The sequence below is a fragment of the Alosa sapidissima genome, chromosome 12, assembly GCF_018492685.1.
Source record: "Alosa sapidissima isolate fAloSap1 chromosome 12, fAloSap1.pri, whole genome shotgun sequence".
Classification (NCBI taxonomy): Eukaryota; Metazoa; Chordata; class Actinopteri; order Clupeiformes; family Clupeidae; genus Alosa; species Alosa sapidissima.
Genome location: NC_055968.1, coordinates 22,655,274 through 22,681,074, shown reverse-complemented (window position 1 = coordinate 22,681,074; position 25,801 = coordinate 22,655,274). Strand labels below are relative to the sequence as shown.

The 25,801-nt window shown below is 41.0% G+C and overlaps 3 protein-coding genes across 12 annotated transcripts; 1 reads left to right on the top strand and 2 right to left on the bottom strand.

Annotated features, from left to right (window-relative positions):
• Nucleotides 1-379: 379 nt before the first annotated feature.
• Nucleotides 380-12,610, top strand: ssbp3b (single stranded DNA binding protein 3b). Of its 7 annotated transcripts, none has more exons than XM_042057721.1 (18): nucleotides 380-572; nucleotides 1,279-1,351; nucleotides 1,495-1,556; nucleotides 1,674-1,758; nucleotides 4,911-5,000; nucleotides 6,767-6,841; nucleotides 7,043-7,105; nucleotides 7,539-7,602; nucleotides 7,733-7,794; nucleotides 8,224-8,288; nucleotides 8,414-8,465; nucleotides 8,555-8,590; nucleotides 9,037-9,091; nucleotides 9,178-9,269; nucleotides 9,478-9,550; nucleotides 9,667-9,695; nucleotides 9,835-9,933; nucleotides 10,537-12,610. In XM_042057721.1, exons 1-18 carry the CDS (start codon nucleotides 517-519, stop codon nucleotides 10,567-10,569), a joined length of 1,164 nt encoding a protein of 387 aa, XP_041913655.1. In that variant the 5' UTR covers nucleotides 380-516; the 3' UTR covers nucleotides 10,570-12,610. The 7 variants fall into 7 exon arrangements, with proteins under 7 accessions (XP_041913655.1, XP_041913657.1, XP_041913659.1 ...); XM_042057723.1 differs by having other exon boundaries at nucleotides 383-572; nucleotides 9,178-9,242; XM_042057722.1 differs by having other exon boundaries at nucleotides 384-572; nucleotides 10,540-12,610.
• A 195-nt stretch (nucleotides 12,611-12,805) lies between these two features.
• Nucleotides 12,806-15,959, bottom strand: LOC121678308 (dynein light chain Tctex-type 5-like). 2 transcript variants are annotated; one of them, XM_042057751.1, is made up of 5 exons: nucleotides 14,975-15,959; nucleotides 14,576-14,684; nucleotides 14,240-14,341; nucleotides 13,662-13,742; nucleotides 12,806-13,390 (listed from the first exon to the last, which is right to left on the bottom strand). In XM_042057751.1, exons 2-5 carry the CDS (start codon nucleotides 14,675-14,677, stop codon nucleotides 13,028-13,030), a joined length of 648 nt encoding a protein of 215 aa, XP_041913685.1. In that variant the 5' UTR covers nucleotides 14,678-14,684; nucleotides 14,975-15,959; the 3' UTR covers nucleotides 12,806-13,027. The 2 variants fall into 2 exon arrangements, with proteins under 2 accessions (XP_041913685.1, XP_041913686.1); XM_042057752.1 differs by lacking the exon at nucleotides 14,975-15,959 and having other exon boundaries at nucleotides 14,576-14,806.
• A 73-nt stretch (nucleotides 15,960-16,032) lies between these two features.
• dio1 (iodothyronine deiodinase 1) lies at nucleotides 16,033-22,943 on the bottom strand. 3 transcript variants are annotated; one of them, XM_042057743.1, is made up of 6 exons: nucleotides 22,881-22,943; nucleotides 22,505-22,846; nucleotides 22,278-22,421; nucleotides 21,971-22,170; nucleotides 17,849-17,884; nucleotides 16,033-17,263 (listed from the first exon to the last, which is right to left on the bottom strand). In XM_042057743.1, exons 2-6 carry the CDS (start codon nucleotides 22,833-22,835, stop codon nucleotides 17,204-17,206), a joined length of 771 nt encoding a protein of 256 aa, XP_041913677.1. In that variant the 5' UTR covers nucleotides 22,836-22,846; nucleotides 22,881-22,943; the 3' UTR covers nucleotides 16,033-17,203. The 3 variants fall into 3 exon arrangements, with proteins under 3 accessions (XP_041913677.1, XP_041913678.1, XP_041913676.1); XM_042057744.1 differs by lacking the exon at nucleotides 22,881-22,943 and having other exon boundaries at nucleotides 17,785-17,884; nucleotides 22,505-22,872; XM_042057742.1 differs by lacking the exon at nucleotides 22,881-22,943 and having other exon boundaries at nucleotides 22,505-22,872.
• Nucleotides 22,944-25,801: the final 2,858 nt, after the last annotated feature.

The following is a 25,801-nucleotide window of genomic DNA, read 5'->3' as shown; positions in this document are numbered from 1 at the left end:
TTATCATCTCAAACGCAACACACTAACGTGGCCATGCTTTCTAAATGTTCTATGTAATCGAGACTTGTGTCATTTCCATGATTTTTAATATTTTCTTAACAGCGGAAATAATGGGCAGTGTCTGATGGAGGTTCATCGGGGGAAAATAGCTGTGCGTGCAATGATTTTATCGTAATACAATATTCCAAGCTACAAACCAGAATAAATAATCAGATAGGCTTCGTATCCACGTTGGTGGCTATCACAGAGGGTGTTCTGCAATTTTCAAGCAACCATTGTGGGGTTGGACATGGTGAATGACGTCATTCCACTAAGGCAGGACTTCAGGGAATTATTGTGCTCTCATTGGTAATTAAATTTGCCAGTCAGCGTGTACCCATCCCTTACCAGGCTCGGTTGAGACTCAACCACTTTCCTTGTTGAGCCTGCGGCGGCCGAAGCCGAGACAAACGTCTTCATAGATGGATTTTAGGGTATAGCGAAAAAAAGAACGCGGGCGAGCTTTTTCAATTAATTATGTTTTCCAAAGGCAAAAGCTCCGTTGTGCCATCGGATAACCAGGCACGCGAAAAGTAAGACTTTCCTTTGTTTCCCTATCTATTGTGGCGTTGCTTGTGTGATTTTCAGGACTGGTTGTTGCCTGCGGGGCGACTACCAGCAGTGAGGAATTGAATGTACCGCCCTTTCCATTCGCCATTCTATTAGGTTCCTGGTTTTAGTGTTAATCGCCATCAATAACGGCAAACGCACGAAACCATTAAAATATGTTTGTGGCTAGGCGAACGTGTTGTTGCACAATTTAACGCATTTGAGTACTACGCATGAAATGTTTTTATTTGGGCCGCGCAGTTAAACGTTTTCTAAAACATCATAGCACCTATCTGAGCGGGAATGGAAACAGTTTTTTTTTTTTATCAGAATGGGCAAGTACTTAGATAAGTAAACACACTAGCCTTCACCACAGTAGTGGTCGAGTTGGCAACATAGTTTCTTTTCGTTATAAGTAAACCCATGTAGGCTATTCGAACCCCGTCTCTATCACAGCCGAAATTCATTGTTTGTGTGCACAAGTGAGCAATCGTTGTAACCATATTAATAAATTGACTCAAAGTTGTATGCAGTAGGCAAGTTGTTGTTTATTTGGCAGTTTCCTTCGGGAACAAGAGATGATTGCAATTTTAGAAGGTGCCGGGCACTTTTAGAATAGCACCACACTTGTCATCTGCGACCCCCTCCCAGGTACCTGTCTGTAAACTCATCCTTATGTTTCTTTCCCAGGTTAGCCTTGTACGTCTACGAGTACTTGTTACACATAGGAGCACAGAAGTCGGCACAGACATTTCTGTCAGAGGTAAGGCATGCTCTGAAGTCTTCTTGATACCTTTGAGGTTCTCTCTGAGTGTTAAACGTGTGCTGCTATGGTGTTAGGCCTATGTGATGCTGGAATCTCAAAGATGTTGAAAAGTTTCAATATGCCGTGAATGTTTGTTTCAGATCAGATGGGAGAAGAATATCACACTAGGGGAACCTCCAGGATTTCTTCACTCATGGTGGTGGTAAGTCTCCATCATTTTTGGCATTGTGTGACAGTGGTGTATTATATTAGCCTATATCTCAATGAATATATCAACTGATTCCCTCCGTAACTTGAACAACATTGTTTTTTCCTTTAGTGTTTTCTGGGACTTGTACTGTGCAGCTCCTGAGAGAAGAGAAAACTGTGAACACTCGAGTGAAGCAAAGGCCTTTCATGACTATGTGAGTACTGCTCAGTTTTCCCCAAACTGGAGGTGAAGATGAGAGTTAAGTAGGTTGAGTGATCAGGGAATACCATGACTGTAATCAGCCTGAATTGAATCCAACAACTCTGATTCAAATTTCTTTCAGAATTCAGTCTTAACTATGAACCACATTGTCTCATCCCTCTCATGCCTTTTCTGATTTTCTAAATGTGCATGAAATGATTGCAAGGGAGAGAATATTATATATGCTGTGGCAGTGCTCAAACACACAATGTGTTTTAAATGAGCCATCATAATTTTATTTGTGGTAGATGACCGTAAATGAGAGGGAACTGTGTTTTGTGGCCATGTGCTGTTTGAAAGTATTAACACCCTGGTTGCAGTGTTTATTATTGACCATTTTTGTTTTACAAAGCCCTATGTGTTAGACTTTCTCTTTCATCCCGTTCAGTTTGAATTGTACAGCAGGAGATACTATGTTTGCGATAAACTCTTTATATGACAAAATAGCTGTATTATCACTCATTTTTAGACCTTATAAAATCTCAGTGGTAGTGAGTTTATGTAAAGAACTACAGTGCTTCACCTGGATTTTGATAGCCATAGAAACAAATCCAGGTGAAGTGGCCTGGTAGTTACAGTTTGAGTGAATTACATGTTGGGTATCAGCTATGTGATAGCCATTCATGTGTATTTAGATTAGGATGTAGCAGAAAAAAATGTTTCTTTTAGAATCCTATGTGTTTCCCCTTGGCATGTACAGTAGCTTGGTTTTGTATATGTTTATGCTTGAGAATCCTTTTCTCCTGGGTTTTACACTGCATCCATATGACACCTTCGCTGCTCGTTTCCTGTTTGAGAGGAGCGAGAGAAGTTCACAAGCATCTTGGAAAGAGCTGCTGACGTCAAGAACTTTTAGGTTAAACACTCTGTCAATCTCAGGGTCACTGGCGGACACAAAGCTCCATGTCCTTGGCAAGTTTGGTGCCTAGGACTTTGTCAGAAGCTGTCAGCTTTCCCTTCTGTGGGGAGAGGTGGTAGTTCAGCTCCAGATACTATCATAACTGAAAATAGCCTCATCTGGACCTTTTGCCTACATTTTAGATTCTGCCTATGCATGCCTACATTTTAGACTCTGAGCACAGGTTAATGGTCTGTGTAAAGATGTTCAGATGATGCGCTGTTTTAAAAAGCAGGTGTAGAGCAAACTCACTAGCCATCAACATTACTTCATCCCCTTCCCTAGCATTAGGTTGCATTAGCACAAGGATCTCTGACACACACACACATTCTCTCTCTCTCTCTCTCTCTCTCTCTCTCTCTCTCTCTCTCTCTCTCTCTCTCTCTCTCTCTCTCTCTCTCTCTCTCTCTCTCTCTCTCTCCCCCTTTGACTCAGTGTTGAAGGGAATCTACACACATAGCCTTTAGGCGGTCCTCCAAATAATAAAACGTCATCCAACTCCTATGTGTGAAGTACAAGTAGCTTCTGAGGGGAATCTTTACAGTCCATGTTGAATGAAATGATCAGAGAGACAAAAGATCTGGGAGTTTTCAGCCGTCATTTATACATTTGGCCCATTAAACACATTAGATTGCTTACTCCATTTAATCACATCAAGTATCAGCATTAAATTCATTGCAAATAAACAGATTGGATCCGCCTGTGTAACGTCAGTTAGTATGCCAGTGATTTGCCTATTTTGTTTTGTTCAAAGAAATTGTGTAGCCGTGTTTGCTCTAATAGCATTTACAAGCAAAATAATGTCAGCATGATGAATTAAAGAGCATTTCATGACCATATTTTCTAAATTTACAATCCACACTGATTCCTGGTGACTGCCCTTTTGTAATGACTTTGATAAAAACCCCTTTGTTTACTATGACCACATTTCTTTGGAAGAAAAAGTTCTGTCAGAAACACACCTCTACTAAACTAACCTTAACCGCAGCCTTTAAACTGAGCTGTGCATCCCATAGTAACCGCACGGTAAGCAGTGACCCGGCCATGAGTCTGCGAGCTTGCTGCTACCGGCGTTTGACTAGGGCCCTGTCTTTGTTCCCAGCGGGTAGACAGCTCAGTCAGGGTTTTGAGCTCTGCGTTCCCTTGAGAGGGTGGGGGAGGTGGCTGTCTCCAGCCTTGTAAAGCGGAGGCCATGTTGCATTCATGTTGCGTTGGAGGGATACTCCCCCTCTGGCCCCCGTGCCGTTAGCAGTGTGATTGATGGCTGTCAAGGAGCTGAGGGACAGATTGCAAGGGGAGGAGAGTGACAGATGCTCAGTAGAGGTGGTGGAGGAGAAGAAGGATCCAGAACAAAGAGGAACTTCAGTGTACTGGTGATGGGACCTCTCAAATAAGGATGGAGCACTCCCTATCCGAAGAGAGGGATGGAGAAAACACTGTAGAGCATGTAGTCAGTTAAGCCTGGAGTATGTTTAGTAAAACTAATAAATGTTATGTAAATAAAGCTTAAGAGGTTTGTCACTTTTATAGTGGTTCGGGAGAGCTTTTGTTTTGTCTTAAATACTCACAGGATTGGGGGAAATGGACTAGAAGAAGCTCTCCTAGACCTCCCTTGGATCCCTGTTGTGGTATTTCACATGGGCTGTGAGCAGCCTCCACAGGATATATGGAGAGATGGTGTGAGCAAGACTCACCCCTTTCAGCGGCAGTGTGGCGTTGTTTTTCAAGTGTTTACTCTCATTTTAATATGCCTTCTTATTTCCCTGTCCAGCACAGCTGTTTTTCTAGGATTTCACTGCGGGCATTAGAGTATGTTTCTAAGTGCTCTCAATTCAACAGGAAAATGGCCAATTACGGCCCAAATAAACGATCAGAAACTAATGATGGTTGTAAATTAAATCTGAGGATATACAGGGAAATAGTCCTCGGTGATATGCCTCTAAGTGCTTTTGCTCTTCAGGGACGGTGCGAGCCGAGCCTGTCTAAATAAACCGCATGTAGCGTAGAGACGATCACTGTTGCTGAGCCTCCATCTTTATGCTGGCCTGACAACATGTCTTACCGCGTTCAGCACTTTTCCCACACTTTGTTTGGGTGTGCTATGCACTACTGTGCACTATAAACACAGTGCTGTGGATTTTTCTGTTGTTGTTGGGCTTTTAACCTTTGACCTTTGGCTGCATGTTTGACCTTTTTAATCTTCACAGAGTGCAGCAGCCGCCCCCAGCCCAGTCTTGGGCAACATGCCTCCAGGAGAGGGCATGCCAGGGGGACCGATGCCACCGGGATTCTTTCAGGTCAGGTTCAAGTCTATCTGTCTTCCTCGATTGACTGTGTGAGCTATTATGGTGTGTGTGAGTTTATTTACGTGTGAACTAGCAGGGGTTTGGTCGTGTGATGTTACTAGTTTATGCAGAAACAATCTACCAGTCTGCTGTTTGTCCAGGGTGCATTCTTGAGATTAGGTAGGTTGTTAAGACCACTTGGTGTGCTCACTGAATTGAATTGAACTAAATTGAATAGATAATTGGTGTCTAGTCTTTATTAGTGATAATTGTTTTAAATCAGTTTCACGTTTTGAATTAAATCTGCCTTCAGACCTCATGGCACCTCTGTTTAGAAGCTGTCTACTAATCATTAGAGGGATATGATATCAATTTCTGTCTTTGGACTGTGGGATTGCTGTTCTTTCTTGGATGTTTAAGGTATATGCTGATTTAATGTGTATTTGCTCTGTTAAATGTATGTGCAGACAGCAACAGTTCCATTAACCTATGGCACAGTAGCATCTTCCTGTGTTATTTTAAGAATTAGCTTTGTAACCTGGCGATTTTTCTTGTTGGACTGGCTCAGTACTGTTTGCAGGTTGTAGGAATTTTTCTCAGGTTACGTTTGCATGTATAGCTTCGTTGTCATGTTTTGGTCCAGGAAGATGGCAGAGCATTTCTGAGAATAATATCTGTCAAGTTGTGCATGTTGACGCTAAAAGGGCGCGAGTCTCCTTTAAAGTGTGAAAATGCTGCCTCATTTAAACTTTAATTATGAATATCTAGGTTGCCACAAAACTTCAGGTACACAATAAATTATGTGCATTAGAAGGTTCAGTAGTTACGTTCTGTGTGTCTACGTTCAGTGTGACAGTCATGCAAGGTGGCGGCTATTATATGATTTAAACATCCCAAAGCACAATTCATGTGTCAGATAATCACAATAGTTTATACCTTTTACATTAACACCCAAGGACCCAAGGATTTTCATGACATGTCCACCGGAGGAATTGGAATGCAAAGTTTTCTGATTTAGCTTGTGCTTTTTGTATATTCTTGACCTGGCATCGTAATGTATGTGACTTGCATTGACGAGGGTAGAATGAGGTCAATGAGGATGGCTGGTTGACCTCACCATCATCACTTTGGCAGTCTCTGTCGGTGAAGTGCCCATGAGGTCAACAGTAATGTTAGCTGAACTAAGCAAGTCCGCCAATTGCAGTTTAGCTGAGTTGGCAAACTGCTAATAGGTTAATAGACTCTATGGCTGTAATGTGTCCAACCGCACCACCATGTACTCTGTACACACACTCTCGGTGCATCAGCTGGTTTGAAATAAAACATGGGCGAGAGAGCTTATAGTCTGTAGATAATGTATTGAGAAATGGTGAAAGTAATTTTAGACATAGGACATTTATATACTGAGTCAATTATTATACACAAAAAGTGAGTGGCCACTGTTTTGTATATTCATAGTCACTGCAGTAGTGTAATGTCCTAAATAGAAGTGAACCAGTTGTGTAGGACTGGTAAGAGCTTCCTGTGTCTGGTTAGGCCTGCTCTGTTTGTTCTGTTTCAGTTGCTCTCGCTCAGCCCAGTTTCACAGCGCTCCACTCCTGCCACGCCTGCTTTCATTAACCACTCGTGCGTCCAGTGCTTCCCTTCTCCACTCTGCTTTTTATTATTATACCTGCTTGCTGACTCTCTCTCTCTCTCTCTCTCTCTCTCTCTCTCTCTCTCTCTCTCTCTCTCTCTCTCTCTGCCTCCTTGCCCCCCTCTGTGCCGATCTGCCACAGGGACCCCCTGGCTCCCAGGCGTCTCCTCACGCTCAGCCTCCCCCTCCTAGCGGTATGATGGGACCCCACGGCCAGGTACCCCAACTTGTCCTGCTCACGCTCACTCCCTCGCTTTAAGTGTCACACACCCTTTTTGCTCTTACGCAGATAAGCTTTACTGTGTATGTCTGTACTGTCTGCCTGTAATGTGCAAGTATAAAAACATTTTTTGCCATTATTGTTGTATCGTGGACTACGGAAAGTATTTGAAATACGTATGTTTTTTTGCCTCTGTAGTCGTTCATGTCGCCACGCTTTCCTGGAGGCCCAAGAGGCCCACCCATCCGCATGGGCAACCAGGTATGGTGGTGTTCACCAATGTTACATCTTCTGTGTTTGGTACTTCATTCAATTTATTAACATGATAATATACTGTGCTATTGCCATGCAGCAATTTGTTGACTTTTATAGGAGAGACCACCTGTGAACATTTTAACATTCTTTGTGAACATTCAAGCTTTCACAAGACATAAAATATATAACCAAAACAAAATACACCGGTTAGCATACCAGCAAGATTTTACCACAACCAACTGTGCTGTTGGTGGTGTTGACAAAATGTTTGTATTACTTTTAGATCTTGTTAAAGGAAGAGCCAAATGAGCCCAAGTCATTGCTGTTGCTTAATGAGATGAGCTCTCTTTGAAAAGGATTATGGTGGTTTCAACTCCAGATCCAATACAGTTGCATTTAGCATGTCCTTAATCTGTGTCCCATGTCTGTGTTCTGACAGCCTCCCGGAGGTGTTCCTACTGCCCAGCCCATGCTCCCAAACATGGACCCCATGCGAATGCAAGGTGGGTTGGAGTTGCTGAGCAAGTGAATTTGAGTTTATTGAGGTTGCTGCTGAGGTCTCCTCTCTGGAGCCGCATGCTTTCTCTGAGTTCTCTCTTTCTGTGTGTGTGTGTGTGTGTGTGTTAAAAGCAGGAGTACCAATGCAGAGGATGAACAATCCCAGAGGAATGGGCCCAATGGGCCCAGGACCCCAGGTAACATCACCAGTCACACATGTCCACACCAGTGGCCTAAAGCTGTTTTCCTGAAGGCATTTTGTACTTGGCTCAGTGCAGGCTCAGTGGAACAAAAACATTCTCCATGTGTTGCATAGCTAAATCAGTACCAGGAAGTGCATGAGGAAAAGCTACAATGACAACTTGGTGATCACTGTAGCCATAGCTTTCCCACTGAATATTAGGGTCCCTCACTACATTAATCTTTCTACCAAGGAAAGTGTATTACTTGTCCTAACTGAAATGACATGACAAGCTACATGGTGTGTTCCATCTCATTCAGACATTTCTTAGTTGTTTTTTGTTTCCGGAACTCAGTGAAATAAGAGATAAAATGGCAAGTGCCGCTTACGTGATTGCAAATTAAGGGTCCCTCCTTGGTGTTCTGACGTCTGGTTGTTTTTGTAGAACTTTGGCGGCGGCATGAGACCTCCACACAACGCTATGGGCCCGGGCATGCCAGGAATGAACATGTAAGACTGCAATTTTCTACTTCATTCGTTCATTCATCTACTTCATTAATCCTTTAATTCTGGTACTGTGCATGTATTTGGTCATGCAGTTTGTGATTGGTGTACAATTGATTTCTATTTTCCAGGGGACCAGGAGGTGGACGACCACCATGGCCCAACCCAAACAATAACAACAATGTGAGTTCACCCAGCCCAGATTGCACCTTGTTGTTCAGTTATAGTGTTTCTAGTTTCAGTTTTAAAACTGGTTTTATGTTGGATTTCAGATGCCTTACTCATCGCCCTCTCCTGGCAACTATGGGGTAAGGCAACACCAAATACTAAACACACACTGTATCGGTGCTTACACACACTTGCGTGCAGTGCAGTGCTGAAGACTCATCTCATTCACTTTGCATGGGCTTACGTCATCCGCTGCCGAACTGAATTGTGGGTCCGTCGCGTTGCTCCCGTTGCCCCCATCGAGAAGTTCAATTTGTGCTGCACCGACAGAGAGCAACCGAAGGCACCAGCCAATCAAATTACAGTTATAGGGCTACTTCAAGGCATTTGCATAGTAGATTACACACCCTGACCGTCGGGAACACCCACTGGCATGCAGTGACGGAACGCAACTGTGTGTAAGCACGGTAATACTAGGACTACTGAGTTCCATATGCAGCACGTAGAGCACACACGTTACACTTGTGAGTACAGTTTGGCACAGTCTGCTGTTGACCAACCTGCTGGTCTGTGGTGTTTGAAACAGGGACCCCCTGGTGGAGGAGGGCCTCCTGGAACTCCCATAGTGCCCAGCCCCGCAGGTAGGGGCTCACCACACACACAGTCAGACATTATGGATATTTCATTACATAGTTTAAGTAACAAAATGTTACTTTTAACCTTACAGACTCCAATAATTCCAGTGAAAACCTGTATACTATGGTTAACTCTGGACCAGGAAACAGATCGAACGTAAGTTCGAGTTATACACAATACCGGGTACTGTTTACATTTATTTCATTTAACATAATTGTTAACCACCAGAACAAAAACTGTTCCTATTATGTCTTTCTTATTGTTCAGTGTAGTGTGAGTTCGTTCATTGGACATCTTTAGTTTAATCTCTCAGTCTAGATGTGTCTTCTGCTCCCTGTATCTCACCCCTTTGATAAGTCCACCCTGTCTAAATCCATATCTTCCTATGTAGTTTCCAATAGGCCCAGGCTCTGATGGTCCACTAGGAGCCATGGCAGGAATGGATCCCCTTCACCTGAACGGAGGTACGGCTGTTCGTTTCTCTGACAGTACAGCCCAAAAGCTCAGTGGTGACGCAGAGCAAGCAGTGTGTTGGCCCATTTTGTTTTATTAATTGAAATTAATTTTCTTTGGTTTTCAGGATCTGGAGATTTGGATGGTCTACCCAAGGTAAAATGTTTTTTTCTTATGCTATTATGTTACATTGTACAGGTTATTTACTGCATTGTTTGTGTCATATAATGTTTTCACATGCCTTTTCAATGTAGAAATTGTTGTGCTCATGAATGAATGATTATGATCTCTGCAGAATTCACCAAACAATTTAAGTGGCATGAGCAATCCATCCGGAACTCCGCGAGATGATGATGTAGGAGGCAGCTACCTTCATTCCTTCCAGAGCGAGAGTGTGAGTGTTCTCCGTCAAGCACTCCGTTATACTAAATAACCTGGTCTGGAGCCAGTTCTGGGCCAAAATAGCCTCATGGAAGGTTCTGATATAGTGTTACGGAACCACATTTCTATTATATTATTTTAGAATAATCATTTTTATTATTTACACTCTGCACTTAGAGTACACATGTTCTTTACAAATATGTGTGGAGGCAGGCAACTTTATGGGAATTTGGAGTGAGTTTTTTTTTTTTTTTTTTTTTTTTTTTTTTTTTTTTTTTTTGCTCAGAAAACAGGCAGCAGTGGTTTAAACATACATGTGCAATGGTGCTACTGAGATTATTGGTAAACTGGTGGACCTGGTCCTGCTACACATGATGTCATCCACATCCACTGCCATAACTGGAAGAAGTTATGGCAGTGTTAGAAGAAGTAGTGTCATAACGAAGAACCAAAGACTAAGCCCTGAAAAAGTAGCGGGGAAGCCAACTTTCATTGTTAGATCATTGTTCCAACATAGTAAATGCACTATATGAAATGTGTTGAAGTATTTCTTGATGTGTTAAGTTTGTTTTTCTTAAAGATCTGTTTTAAATGAAACATTCTCTCCCTCTTTCAGCAGTACTCCCCCTCCATGACGATGAGTGTGTGATGACCTGTCCACCCTGCCTTGGGAAATGCATAATTTGACCGCCATACGTAAATACTGGACATGACCAAATACAACTGCCGTAGGCCCCAAATTTTTTGTTACGTTCAGCGTTTTTTGGGGAGTTATCAATTTTTTTTTTTCTGAAAAGGACTTTGCCATAAAGCTACGAACTTTCCTAATGTGATGACCAGTTTCTTGACTTTTTTTTTTTTTTTTTTTTGGTCTGACGTTCCACCTACCAAGTATACTTACGGGGGTGTCGGCAAGTATTCTCCACTGCGACGTCTACAGTTGGATGCATGTTAATGTTTTTTTTTCCCCCCCATCACTGTTTTTTATTTTAATTCAGCCCAGAATCCCCACTTCCCTGATATTGCCTACTTGTCATTGCCGGACTACAGCATGGGGTAAAGTGGACTAACTTCAAAATCCGGAATTGCTAATATGTGGCCTTCAACTGTGTGATATATAGTTCATTCGCTTTTAATTATTTTATGTTTTAACTCTCCAACATGATAAAGAGAACAAAATGTCAGAGTGACCGAATAACACGTTTCAATAGAAGCAATTACCGTTGTAAATGGTTTTTATTCTATATAGATATTTTTATCTTCAAGAAATCTTCCATGCTGATAAGGATCACACACCATCTGAGAAGTTCCCATGTCTTGTCCTCTGCACTGATTTTAGCTTAACGTTTTATGACTTTTTATGAGGTATATGACTGCTGTGTCGTAAGGAGATCCCAAACTCTTTGGAAACTACAGAGTATTGCCCTCCCTGCCCGGTCTGCAAGTGTACTACCTAGAAATCGCCCCCCACCCCCCCCCAAACTTGGTCCAGTCAGCTGCTGGTGTAGTGGGCGGCTCTCTGAGCCCACGCCAGGTCACTCCTCAGGTCTGCGAATCATCGTCCTCTGCATAGGCGTGTGTGTGTGTGTGTGTGTGTGTGTGTGTGTGTGTGCGCGTGCGTGAGTCTCTCTGCCCGCACCAGGTTCCTTGCACGTTGTAGCCACTCCATTTCTTGTATTGTTAGTGCAGTTGGAAGCTGATTATTTAGACCGTTTATGCCCCGATCATCTCCTTTGAACACCTTTTGAAGTTAGCAGTAGCTCTGTAATCTGTCAGTAAATGAAGACTTTTTGAGACATTAATTGAAATCTTTCTGCCATACTTTTCTTATTTCCACTTGGAACGCTTCATCCAACATCCACAAATATAGTATAGGATATTTTTTAATTTATTATATTTATGTGAACAATTGATAATGCAGATGACTCCTTTTTGTTTTACTTGTTGTTGGATTGTCCCTGTTAAACCTGGTTTAGGGGAAAGGCCTGTGTGTATATAATTTTATGACTAAATTATATGTCTCCTTTCACATGGGTATATATTTTTTTTCTTTCTTTCCTTCTTTTTTTGCCCTTTTTTCTGCTGGACGGTCACTGCATGCTTTAGCAATGAGATGCGTACAGTAGTAGTAGAAAAAAAAAAAAACTCTTCCTGAGCCAGGGCAGACCGTACAGATGTCCTTTAGATGTAGACTTAAAAGGGGAATTCTGTATTTTCCAGTTTGCATTATGAGTTGTTGTATAGATTCTTTGTCACGAAACATCAAAAGTGAGATCTTACAATAACTCCTATGATTGTGAAGGTCCTGTAGGACGACCCAGAAAGCAGCTGGCTTTGGAACCGGATCCACGTTGCATGGCCTGTGCTAGGCTTAGCTGTGGTCTAGGGAAACAGAACATTGGATAGAACCAGGGCACAGCAGAACAAGTCATAATGCTATTTTAAATGGGACCTGGGTTTTAAGTGGTAATGAAAACAGACAGCGTATTTTATGTTTATTATTATTTTATTTTTTTTGTTGTTGCTTTTGAACTGTGTCCTCTCTTTGCAATACTGTGCACTGTTCCTGATTCTAATGTTTATTGAACGTAAAAGTATCTAAACCATTATTAAACCCATTTCTACAGCACTGGTTATAAACCCATCATTGTGTGTAATAAAAAACATTTCAGAGACATCATCCTATAAAACAGTGTGACATCCTGTCTGTAATTGTAAACACTGAAACATTGTTTTAGTTGCAGCCTGTTAAGTCAGACCATGAAGTGAAAACAAACCGATTAAGGCCATCTTTTTCATTCATGGGATGCTAAATGCTCATAGCTCTTGTGCTATTCCACCATACCAGTTTCTTGCACACATTGTAGTTTTCTTTCAGGTTAGGATCAGGTTTAAGCCATGTATGGGGAACTAGACCTAAGAGTTTAATAACTTCTTTAATTCCCACTTAAAGTATGTTTTCTTCTGGGAAGAAACACAGATAAACCATGGCATATCTAATCTAAGGCAAAACTAGAAACACTTGAATATTTATGTAATGGGTATTGACTGCAATTTTTTGGACAAAAGCATCTGCCAAATACCATTAAAAATAAAAATTTTCATTGTCACTCATAATATACTGCGAAGGCTGACGCCACACAGAAGATCTGCGCTGTCTGGGTGGTGTGTGAGATGCAGGTGTCTGCATGTGCGTCCCACAGGCATCGGCTGGCCATCATCAACCCTTCCTGCCCCGCTGGTCCCAGGCTCACGGTGCACACCAGCCGGTAGCGTGGTGGGCAGATGGCCCGGACCAGTGCCCTCAGATCCTCACTTAGCGCCAGTGCTAGGGGTCCGGCCGACAAGGGCCCACCGGTGCCAGCAACATAGGCCACGCCGTCCAGACGGGAGGCCAGGAAGTCATGCAGCAGCTGTGAGACGTGGGCCACTGGGAAGCATTCCTTAGGCTGGGCACAGCCGGTTGGCACCTGCAGATCACAATGTGAACATGAGCGAGAGACCTGAGAGACAGAGAATGGAGTTCTGGATTAATGTGCTCCAACTGTCTGAAGGAAGCCAAAGCTTGTATCTCATCAGGGCATCGTTATTCATAGATGCTTGCCAATCATGAGACTTTGTCGTTGCATCAGACCTGTGGTCTGACATGACAACCCAATGACAAGTACACAACTTAGCAATGGCTAAGGTGCTGCAGCTACTTAAAGGAAGGAAGAGGTTGTAAAATACTCGTATTCAGACCTGGTCATTTATGATTGGAATCAACTTTCTTGCAGGGCCTCTGACGCCTTTCTTTGCTGCTAGTTTCTGTGCTGTCCGCTCCTGAGAATACAGCCATACGCACACACACACAGAGAAATGTTTTTTTTGGGACCTTTTGTCATTTATTCACATATCAGTCAAATTAAGCTTTGACAGAGATGCTGTTTATTCACTTGATGGTACTCAAACATAATACCAATTGCAAGATGGCACAGGTTTTTACACTCTGGCACAAACATTGGGCAAAGGTGGCACCAACCATCAGAAACATCAGAATACAACACATTTAAGAGTGTAAATCATAATTAGTTTGTCTCAGATCACTGCATTACACATACATATCTATACAGGCTTTCTGCTGGAAATACAGATGTTAACAGGAAGTGAGAGGATGAGATGGACTCGGAAAGTGACTGCGGGTTGGAACTGAAGCCCGCTCCCTGTGGGTTCTTGGGCCCAAATGTGTTATGGACACTGCAGCCACCTGCACCACAGCTCCCCCTACCTTTTGTGATTTAAATTTCAAGCTGTGATATGGAGATAGAGACTACTCTGACCTTTAACCCCTTTGAGAACTTCTGAGCAGTGAGCAAGCCCTTCAGACTGATGAGGCGACGGACCTGGACTTGTCTGGAAAACTGCACCGGCGTGATGGAGGCCTGGGGTCCAAACACAATAAGACACTGAGATCTCCACTCCATATGTTGATACTTAACATTTTAGCATCTTTGGTTTCTTAAATAATTGTTGTAAACAGACACCAAAGAAACTTCAACCCCAAGCTATGTAGTGAACTGTAATCTCTGCTATCAAACATCATTGTTATTCATATTCATTTCCATATCACAAAGAAAGAGAAGTGGTAAATAATCAATGATTTAGCTGTGCTGTACCTCTTTGGATGTATAGATGTTTCTGTCCTCTTTACTGTTTCCTTTTCCTGTTTCTTTCAGTGGGACCCAGCTCATCCTGTGTGTCTCCCTGGACCTATTCATTTCTCAGCTACCAGTGAGTATGAATTAAAATATGACCACAGAATGACAGAGCAGACGTGAAACTATTACAGTAGAACAGTGAAATATGAGAAAAAAAGGGAACATGCTGATTTTATATTTTACATAGTTCATGACCCTCAATCTCCCTAAAAGCATGTCAGTATTGTCATGGAATGCCATTAATTTAGCTTTTTTTCTCATATTTAGACTGCTGATTCACCCATGAATATTTTAAAGATGAGTGTGAAATTATCTCACATTGACAAAGATATTTGAGCAACAGGGAAAAGGTCTCACCTGTGGCTTGAGTTCAGTGTGTGTTTGTGAGCTGAGGGTTTGTTTGAGAGGGTTTGGTTGAGTTGGCTTGGACCTCCCTCAACAGTTCCCTGCATACAGTAACGGTCACGCTTTGTCAACATAACAAGACCTGGCCGTTTCCCTTTGCCTATCTCCCCAGTTGCAGATGTGCTGGGCAAGGCTTGACCAGTAGATCACATTGAAGCTGAAATGAGGACATACTACATCAAACTCATCATTGAAATGTCTGAGAATAATTATACCATTCTTTTAATTTATGCATGTTTTTTTTTCCTGCTTCACAATCAAAGACATGAATTCTCATGGTCTGGTTGAGTTAGACCTATTGTTGGTGATTGCAAGATTTAGCACGGTAGAACAGAAGTCTAATAAATCTTTACAGGTTAACTGAGTGTTTGGGGTTCATTTCATAGCAACCCTAAGCTGGTGCACGGAAGGTAGTTACTGATTTTTCCCTTTTTTTTCCATGTCGGTCAGTATTCTGTGCTATGACAAAGCTGTATTATCTGCTATATAACATTTTAAGAGTTTTGTGCCCTGGTATACAATACTTCTTGATGTCTATTTAAATTAGCATTTTCCACTATATTATCATCCACTAAATCCAATGTAAATATACAAACTAGAACAGAACGCTGGTAAAACATTTTTTATAGGATGCGACTCCAGAGAACATGTCTAGGCCAAAATTATAGGCATCTTCATTCTTTTTATGGGAAATCCTGTAAATGCTTTATCTTTTCTATTCATCCAAAAAGATTAAGTGTAGCTGAGGAGAGAATGTGGATGTGTTCTTAAGGCACAATACAATGAAACTTAACATATTCAATCCAAATAACTTTAAGGTATTTCCTCTGCACTTTACTCTTTATTAAACTGTGTCTTGAGGCTGGTGAAACTCTTCTCTTTGTCTTTCTCTCCTTTGCTTTTGTTATACCTTATGAATAGCATCACATTCTTAATTATGTGTTCCAAAATGCCTTTCACATCTCATATATATATATTAAATTAGTGTGTGTTGTGAGGACAAACAACAATATGGTACATTTGTTTATTAAAACAGGTAATGTGTGCATTACAGTAAAAAAAAGTTGACACAGAGCTGAACAATTGTGATATCAATGCTGTCTCAGAACTTTGTACACAATCTACTATGAAGCCATCAGATTACAGTGACCTAAAGGTTTACACTGTCATCATCACATATCATACTGATGATACAAAATCATGGGAGAACATTAGCACACAATGTACGTATACGATGAAACACTAGTTGAATGGAGAGAAAATCTTAACTTCAGCATTGCAGTTCAGTTATAACATTACAAACATTTATTCTCCAAGATATAGTTAATGTTATAGATGTTAACATATATGCAAATACAACTTGTAAATAATATATTTTGGTGATATCATGAACACAACTCGGATAGATATAATGCCCAAAACATGGCTGTTCACAAAGAAAAACATAAGGGGAAAAGGGGGGGGGGGGGGGCAAGACATCCACTCACGCTGCATATTTCGGGAACTGTCAATTAATATTTAAAACATTCATCTTTCATTTTAAAAAGCAACCTTTTATGTCTTTGTTTAATTTCTAAAGCAGTGTCAATGCAAACTGTCTCTAATCAGAGATGTATTGGAACGTTGTCATTCATTTCTTGAGTCAGCCAAACGTTCATTTTCTCACCATTTAACTAGATGAAGAGTTGTGCATATATTATGTAGGTGAATGCAGCAAAAATTTCACCCCCAAAGGTAATTAATGTGCCACTTTAAAAAGAATAGGCTGCTTAAGATGACAGAAATATCTCCAGGAACAAAAAAACACATTTATCCAGATTTCAAGCATGTTCTGCTTTTGCTCTTGGTAAACAAATACAATTTTTGCGAACTTGAAGTACCAAACATTATGTTAAACTCCTATAGAATGTTGAAAGTGTCCTCTTAACACGTAAATCACCAGCTCATGTTTTTAAACATCTGATTACAGAGGCCAGGGGTTTGATCTGTAGTCATCATAAACAAAACAGTGAGCTACTGTGATTCAAATGTTTAGCTGAGCACTACAACACACCTCTGTCATGTTAGTGATCTTATACACAACCCTCTTGAAAATGAAGAAATGAGAACAAAGTGCTTCTTATCCTGTTATATCCACAATCCTTTTTTTAATTTCTGGTATTACTGGGATTATTCTGGGATTTACCTAATGAAATAAATCATCTCCTGAGGACTGCAGTTGGAATAAAATATACTGCCTCCCTGAAAAAGAAAAACAGTCACTAGCTTGACAGTCTAAGAACAGAGAGCACGAGACAAGATAGTGCCAAGGATAAGGACAACAAGTTTTACAGATGGCATATCCATGCAGTTAAAACAACTTTGGGATCAGGGGCTACAAAATGGGGGGGGGGGGGGGGCTTTGAAATACCAGAGCGTGTGGCATGGACAGGTAAGGAGTGCTTAAATTTCTTAGAAACGGAAGTAGGGAGTGATGGCTGTCAATCATCCCATGGGAACCTCACAAACTTTGTTTAGAAAACATATATTGCTACATCAGCAGACAAGATTAGGCTACAGGCTTCTAATGAAAAGGACACAATGATAGCACACTATGGACTACTAGATAGTGTGTGTCTGTGGACACTTCTCAAGAGCATGTGCTATGCACACAAGGTGCGACTTCTAAATTGTGTTGATTGCCTTCAGCTTTAAGTTCATGCAAAACAAGAAAAGCAGGTTTATGCTATCCCTTATCACTGCTATTCCTTAACATCACTCACCTTACAAACCACACAGAAGAGTGCCCTCAATCTCCTACTTAATTTTCTGTAATATCTCACGTACCTCCTGGGGTTCATAAAAAAATGGACCCATCCCTCCCTAGAAACAAAAATGGTCAAAGATGAATGGTTAAGTAACGCAACTCACTAAGATCACAATCAAAAAATAACAAAATTGGGAAATTAAATGCATGGAATGCATGAGCAAGCTAAATCTTTTTGATCATGTCAGCATAATGAATGTACAGTTTTTCTTAGCTGCTTTGGTGCATTTCTCAGATTAGAATTGAAATTATCAAAACTGTTTGTTCTATATCACCTTATCACTTGTGTACATCATTAAAGTAGTTTCTCCCCATCTTGAACAAATAGCAATGCTTTAGTACATCCATGCAACTGATTTTGTACAAATGTCGGCTGCTTTTTAAATTTCGGATCCATATTGGTCAAAGTGCACTATACTGGTTCCCTGCTGAATAGACCCCATAAAATAAATTGGCCTTATTTCATTCCTTGTGTCATTACATTGAAATATGTTGAACTAGTTGTCATAACTAGTTGTCATAGTCTGTCATATATGTGATCTGACAGACAGGAACGTCAGGATGTATAGAAAGATGCAGTGGTGCACAGCTCTGACCAAAGGGTGTTTTACTGTATATTGGTCATTTTTCATTTGCACAATGCTGTAAAAGCCTTTGTTTTCTTTATACGGTCACAATGGCTTTCAACAGTAAACGCTTTGAAACATATCCACTGTCTTGTAATCAACCCCTTCTACACACAATAATAAGCAACTTTGTATTTTTGAAATAGAAAATAGTGCTGCTTTGCACATTGTTTATTAGAAAATACAGAGAAAACGGTCATGTTGACAAAACTGTTTCACAGTAACATAAACAATGATGTCAGGACTTGTCATTTTGATTGCACTGACTGTTTCATGGTAGCCTGACAAGCCAGACACACATGTAGGGTCTGGGCACTCACCGTTCGCAGTGCTCAGTCCGAGGGGCGGGATAATCGGTTGTCTTTAAAATTCCCTCTGCACGTGCTATGAGTCCCATGCATTTTCCCATCAGCGGAGCTAGTTGGCTAGTTCAAACTTTTGCCAACTTAAAAAAAGCTTAACTCGTGTCACACTGTTCGCCAACAGCAACATCCATGTTCTTTGTTTTCAAGTAGCAGGGAATTAAAGCCCAACCGTTGCAACTCTGCCATCCATTATTATGTTAAGCCCGTCCTAAAATAAGTTAAATTTTTCAAGCTCACAAGCCAACGGAGAGTTGCTAGACTAGCCCTGGTAGCAAATTTGCTGCCGCTAGGGTGCGTCTAGATTTAGGCTAGTTTCATTGTTTAAATATTTGCTTTTGAGACATTTTGAGCAAGATACGCGCTTTTGCATGTAATCCACTATGTGGGGCAGTTTGCACTAATTGTTTTGAGAACTGCACCTACTGTTGTGCAAATGTTAATGATGATTCGAGAAATGCACCAAAGCGACTGAGAAAAACTGTAAATCACACTGTAGCACACACAGTTTATGTTTGGTTATTTAGGTTCACTTTTGTAAACTCTAGGTCACAAGGATTAAAGTTCTCTGTCATAGGACGGATTTCCGTCAATTTGATTTTAGAAATGTCATATTTGAGATCGATGCAGATCCGATGAGAAGAAAAAAAAATAGGGGGGGGGGGGGGGGGGCGGCGGCGGCTATCACCTTTGCTTTTCCAAAGAACACATATGGAGGACTATAACGGTCTAAAAGTTGGATTATAGTGACACATTAGAGACAGCTGATGAGGTTGGCCAATCCGTTTAACTTTTTTGGATATGATATTGTGAGCTCTATGTGCGAATTCGGAGAAGAAGCGTACGTGTTCTTTCCGTGCATCAATGTAGACAATTTCTTACTATCGCGAACTCTTGTCAGGGGAGGTCATTCATTTTGGGTGTCACCTATGACTTGAACAGATAGCCTTCTATGCCACCCGATGTAGGCTACTATTATTGTTACAGTTTTTAATCAATGCAACTAACATTATGTGTAAAGCGACGCAATATAAACCGTAGCCTATGCAATTTATTATCCCGTCTGTTATGTACAACAATGTTTTTCACAATTTGCGACGCAAGGTTTTGACTGAGCGTGTTAGCATAAAAAAAATAATATCACTGTCATCATCGCGAACTGTTGAGTAAGGGGGTCAGTCTGTTTGTGACGCACAGACAGCCTTGTAGCCTATTTTGCTTAGGCCTCACTTTTAACGACAGTAGGTTGTGAGTGTATGTTGACAAAAAATAACCATACAATTAAAATAGTCAACTTAAAACTTTTCTATAAAATATTATTCATTTATAGCACAAAACCATAACCAGTAGGCCTACCAGAACCTCGCATATTAGCGTCATGATTTCTGTGCGTCTATTTGGCAAGGCCACTAGCTGTCATGGATGCGTTGTTGCTAAAGGAAGGCAGGTGTCAAAAGTTAAAAAAATAAATGGAGATGGTCAGCTGTTGGAAACGGGGGAGAACTAACAAGCCATGGTGTAAAGAAATTAAAGCGCCAGGGGTTTGCTTTTGCGCGGTTCGCTGCAAGAAAATTGTTTATGGATGCAATAGGAAAACGTTTTAGCACGCCACCAATCAGAAGACCGTCATAAGGTTAACGTTCGTGCACTTCAGGACATCTTCCCTACCTGGTGCAACTAGCCACCACGACAGAGGTAGGCTACGTTTATCTATGGCTGACCGTTTTTACGTTAGAAAGTAGGCTACGCATGTTCTTTCATAGCGCAACACGACCTGTCCCTCACCATATCGCAACCCTTTTGTCAACCTTATACAATCTGTTGCTGAAGACAAAAGCACCATCTCCAGATTGTCATTATCAAATGCGCAGACCTCCTGCATGAGCACACACAGTATTGCTGCTCATTGGAAAACTGAGTTGTCTGTAAAACTCAAAATTACCATGTTTTCATTAAATGCGGATGAGGCAACAAATGGAAATATGAACAATATCTAGAATGTTCTGATTCGTTACTTTGATGAGGAAATGGGAAGTCTTACAAACTTGATTTTATAGATTTTACTTGGTGTAGAATTGCATATTAACAAGAAAAAAATCTCCCCTTTAAACACTTTTGGCCTGAAGTAATTAAATAAGAGTGTGTTAAAGCCTTTCTACAATATTGCTGCAGTAGAAAAGAACAGCAATGGCTAATCAGCAATGGTCAGGGATGGTACTAAAATATATTTTTGTTCATCAGGAAAACTCAAATCTCAATCAAGAACACTCTCAATTCGCCTTATTCACATGGTGGCCATTGGTGGCTAAAACGAGGCTACAGGGTACACAAACCATAGGATTGTTATGTTCTATGCATTCACCTGTAGGTGGCATTAATTTTATAGTAAGTGTACCCTGTAGCCTCGTTTTGGTTTAAATAATGGCCGCCGTGTGAATAAGGCGAATACTCCCTTTACTTTGCTGTTTGCATCTTTTTGTACATTAAAAACCAATAGGTCGCGACCGCAAAAGGGTTGCTATCTCTATAGGTAGATATGTATGACTTATGGCCTGAAAAAAGTTCAGTCAAACAATTTTTTTTCACTTTAATCCCTGAGGTCAGTTCAGGGGGGGTGTATACCAAACCATCTGAAGGAACACATTTCAGTCTTCTGTAGATGGACAGTTATAACAGTCTACTTCACGGTGGCTCTTTGGGTATATACTATGTTTAAATAAAAAACAACATTTTTTGACTGTTTTCATATCAGAGGCCTATCATTGCTTGGGGGGAAAAGACCAATCCCATCCGCCAAGTTGGCTACGCCCCTGTAAAAAAACTGTCTGTAAGCCACCATGGACGAGGTTTATGTGTGAGGCCTGGATTGAAGATAGATAGATAGATAGATACTTTATTGATCCTCAAGGGGAAATTCAAGAATAGCGTGACAACTCGACGTCAGTTCAAAGGTTCACTGACAGCACCTCTTGTAATGCATTCTCGTAACACTTGGCAGTGAGCCACTATATGGACGGGGTTGCGTGTGAAGGCTGGAGCAGCGTGATAAGATTCCACTGTTTCAAATTCCTTTAGGCTACCTCACGCAAATTCTCACGCTAGGCTAGAGTGACTTTTTGCCAATAATATAGCAGCTGTTTTCTTTATCACTTACCTTATAGATTACATTGCCACCCTGAATTACATACAATCTCTCAGGTATTGCAGCGTAAGTTGCAGTAGCGAGGTTAGTCATATCATCAACCACAATAGGGCAAAGGGGATCCTCCTTAGCCAAGACCTGTGCTGCAGCCAGCCGATCTTCCAGATCCTTGTGTTGCTTCAGGTCAACGTTGTTATCAAATGCCCACTCATCTGTCAAAACACAACAGCATATCAGAGCAGGAATGTACTGGATTTGCAATGCAAACGCAGCATTTAAAGTTTAAAGGGTATACCATGTAGCCTACTACACTACCTACCTGTTGAGTGTGCTTCTGCAATGTAGATTACGAGAAAATCGGCTACATCGCTGAAGTCCTTGACGAGCTCTTTGAACTCACCAAGTTTGAACAGAAACGGGGGTCATGTGCAACTTCCGAAACTAATCACCAGCGGTCTGTTGCCTAGAATTGGAAATACTGTTAGAAACACCGGCAACACAGAAAGCCACATTACGCACAAAATAACCAGCTACGTGACCACTCACCTTTGAGAAAGTTCAGGATTGTTGTTCTTTGTTTATCCATTGTGATTACTGTTGAATTAGGAGCCTTATGGCCAACAAATGCCTCTTCTCCAAGATTAATCCAGGCATGCTTTGCGACGGTTTTGATGAATGTCCAGCTGATAAATGTTGGCCCCCAGTCTTCGTACTTAAATTTAGGATTCTGGGGCATTGTTGTCCTCTCGCTAACTTTTAGAATGATTTTTCTTGTTAAACTCGGAGAAATGAACGAAAGAACAAAGAAGACAGAAGTCTGTATCGTTGCATAACAAAGAAGGCCGATGGCCTTCAGTAAAGCAGCGACGCTAGGCATTGCTGCTGTTGCTGGTGTTCAGTGGCCTCTCGTTCGCTGTTATATCCCTCTCCACTATCTGCTCTACAGCTACACTAACAACTTTCTCCACGAGCGTCGCTTTTCCCTCACTCAGTTATTTCGCAACTTCCGGACAACGGAGGCTGCCTGCACACTGACTAGTTTAGAATTTGCGGACCGTGCGTAGAAGGACACAGAAAAATATCATCATCTGGCTGGCCTTGAATTGCAAACAGTGGTAATAATTTAATCTTCAATTCTGAGTTCTTAAGCTAGGCTACTGTATGAGCAATGTCCGTGCGTAAAACCAGAACAGGACTGGAGGCTACCAAGCAGTTAAGACCTATACAACAATTTTATATTCAGAACTATGGGAAGCACAACTATCAAATCAAATCAAACTATAAACTAAAAGCAATGGAAGATTTACTTCTATAATGTGAAGACATTGGACAAGCAGGAGAGAGCCATGGTAAGCAGGAGAGAGCCATGGTTTGGCAGTCACCTATTGTCACAGAAAAAAGAAAATATACTGTATGGGGGAGAGACACATCAGACATCTTCATATTTATGCCAATCTACAAAAACAGTAATTGGGCTACAAGCTATGATGCAGTGATAGTCCTTGCTATGATGTATTAGTGAACATTCCACACCTTCTATAGTGTATGTGTAAGTGTAGTTGCCTGTTGTATTATCCATACAACAAAAGAAGAACAAGTCAACAATCTCGCCCACCTCTGTAATCCACCCCCCATTAGATAATAATCAAAGATTGATTTAATCCCCTGTGGCTACCTCATTTTCTGCGCAACCCCAACAGCCCATCCCTCCCTAAGAGAGAGAGAGAGAGAGAGAGAGAGAGAGAGAGAGCAAGAGAGAGCACAACAGCGAAATCAAAAGCTGCTGGTGAAAAACTGATATATTGACTTCATATATAGTATCATAATATGTACTTTTGATGTTATTGTTTTGACAGGTGTGCCTTAATATTGCCAAGTAATCATATGGCAGATTTTGTTTATAATTTATTATTTATGATTTTATTTGCTTCAAATACCAACAAAGACAAAAAACTCCCAGGAATAAGCATTAAAAGATGAAGTTTGCAATTTGGTTTCAGTTTTACCCACAGCTGTTATTGCTGGGATTGCAGATCTGCAGTGCCAGGGCAGTGTGTGTTTGCATGCAAGAGATATAGTCATGTTTTCTATAAATGAGTCTATACTTCCTTTCATACACGTAGGTCAAATATCTCACAGAGAGAGCACATTTTTTTCGCTGATTTTCCTGTAGGCTCTTTCAGACAATGCACTTTCACCTGAATTGGCTGTGAAGCACAAGTTGTATTTGTATGCAAAGGGTACAGAGAACCATGACTGGACACAATTCCTCAAATACTTTGGTGTATGTCTTGGTGTATGTATTCATGCCACTTACTTACAGGATAAGATGATGAACCGTGATGGTCTCCACCCAAACCAACATGGAGCCAGGCTACTCTCTGACAACATAGCGTCCACACTGAGACATTGACATTCTGTAGAAAATATTACAGATTCACGCCCCCCAGGTATTGATTCGAATGGCATTATACATGTGGATGAGTCTGAGAATGTTTTCTGCAGGGTAACATACAATACTACTACCATAGATCAAGCTGTGTCATGCAATAGCATGACTTATGCTTATAGTTCTATTCCAACGTTGATTTCTACCCAACGTATAGTAAAAAGAAAAGACAAATTTAAAACTAGAAACCTAACAAATATTCTTTCCATACCTCAGCATATTCCTCAAAAGCCAGAGGCATTTTCAGCTAACATGGGTTTACTAAATATAGGTGCACTTACTACCAAAACCTTTGCAATCAATGATTTTATTAGTGAAAAAAAATTGGATTTTCTGTTTCTTGTTGAAACCTGGCTGACTTCAGACAGCGAAGCTGTTCTTGTTGAGACTTGTCCCCCAAATTATAATTTCTTCCACTCAATTAGACAAGGCAAACGAGGTGGTGGAATTGCCTCCATTCTCTCAAACAAATATAGTTGCACACGAGTCAACTTTGGCGAATTCGCTTCCTTTGAGTATATTGCCCTCACTCTGAAGGCTGACCCAGCTGTACTTCTATTAACCTTATACCGCCCTCCTAAACTATGGACTGGCTTTCTCGACCAGTTTTCTGAACTTATGTCGCTCATCATCACTAGCTATGATCGGATAATTGTAAATGGCGACTTCAATATTCATGTCAATAAGACAACTGATGCTAAAGCCAGTAAGTTCCTTAATGTGTTGGACAGTTTAGAGCTAAAGCAGCATGTTACAGGACCCACCCACAACCTTGGCAACACCCTCGATCTAGTCATTTCCAGAGGGATAGAAGTCACAGACTTATCAGTAAATGATATAAATATGTCTGATCATCATTGTGTATCTTTTAATATTGTACTACATACTCCAAAAATTCATCCCGAAATTGCAATCAAATCGCGACTCTTGGACATTAGAGCAGAACAGCAGTTCATAGCTCTTATAGACTCCATAAATTTAGATATTTTACATCATCCCATTGATCAAATGGTAGAGGCTCTCAATCGTGAATTAGGCGCTCTGCTTGACAGAGTGGCACCCTTAAAGACTAAAAAAAGGCCCTGTAGCAAACTGACACCTTGGATGAACGAAAATATCCATGATCTAAAAAGATCATGTAGGAAAGCTGAGAGAACATGGAGAAAAACTAAGTTACAGGTTCACCGTGCCATTCTAAAAGAAAAAATTGCAAATTATAATAGAGCTATTCGGAATGAGAGGAGGAACCACTTCTCTAAGGTAATTGCTGAAAACAGTGGAAACTCTAGGGTGTTGTTCTCTACCATTGATAGGCTATTGCATCAAACACCTTTTGATACACTCAGTCAGGCATCCTCTCTAAGATGCGAAGAATTTGCAGACTTCTTCAAAAA

What these genes read in the sequence shown, in the direction of transcription:
- LOC121678308 (XM_042057751.1), bottom strand. Translation starts at nt 14,677, where the DNA reads ATGAATAGGTCCAGGGAGACACACAGGATGAGCTGGGTCCCACTGAAA. An exon ending in ACATCTATACATCCAAAGAG is followed by an intron (nt 14,342 to 14,575) that starts GTACAGCACAGC and finishes TTTGGACCCCAG; the next exon opens with GCCTCCATCACGCCGGTGCA. An exon ending in AGTTCTCAAAGGGGTTAAAG is followed by an intron (nt 13,743 to 14,239) that starts GTCAGAGTAGTC and finishes CTGTATTCTCAG; the next exon opens with GAGCGGACAGCACAGAAACT.
- ssbp3b (XM_042057721.1), top strand. Translation starts at nt 517, where the DNA reads ATGTTTTCCAAAGGCAAAAGCTCCGTTGTGCCATCGGATAACCAGGCA. An exon ending in TGCCACCGGGATTCTTTCAG is followed by an intron (nt 5,001 to 6,766) that starts GTCAGGTTCAAG and finishes GATCTGCCACAG; the next exon opens with GGACCCCCTGGCTCCCAGGC. An exon ending in CCTCTCCTGGCAACTATGGG is followed by an intron (nt 8,591 to 9,036) that starts GTAAGGCAACAC and finishes TGTTTGAAACAG; the next exon opens with GGACCCCCTGGTGGAGGAGG.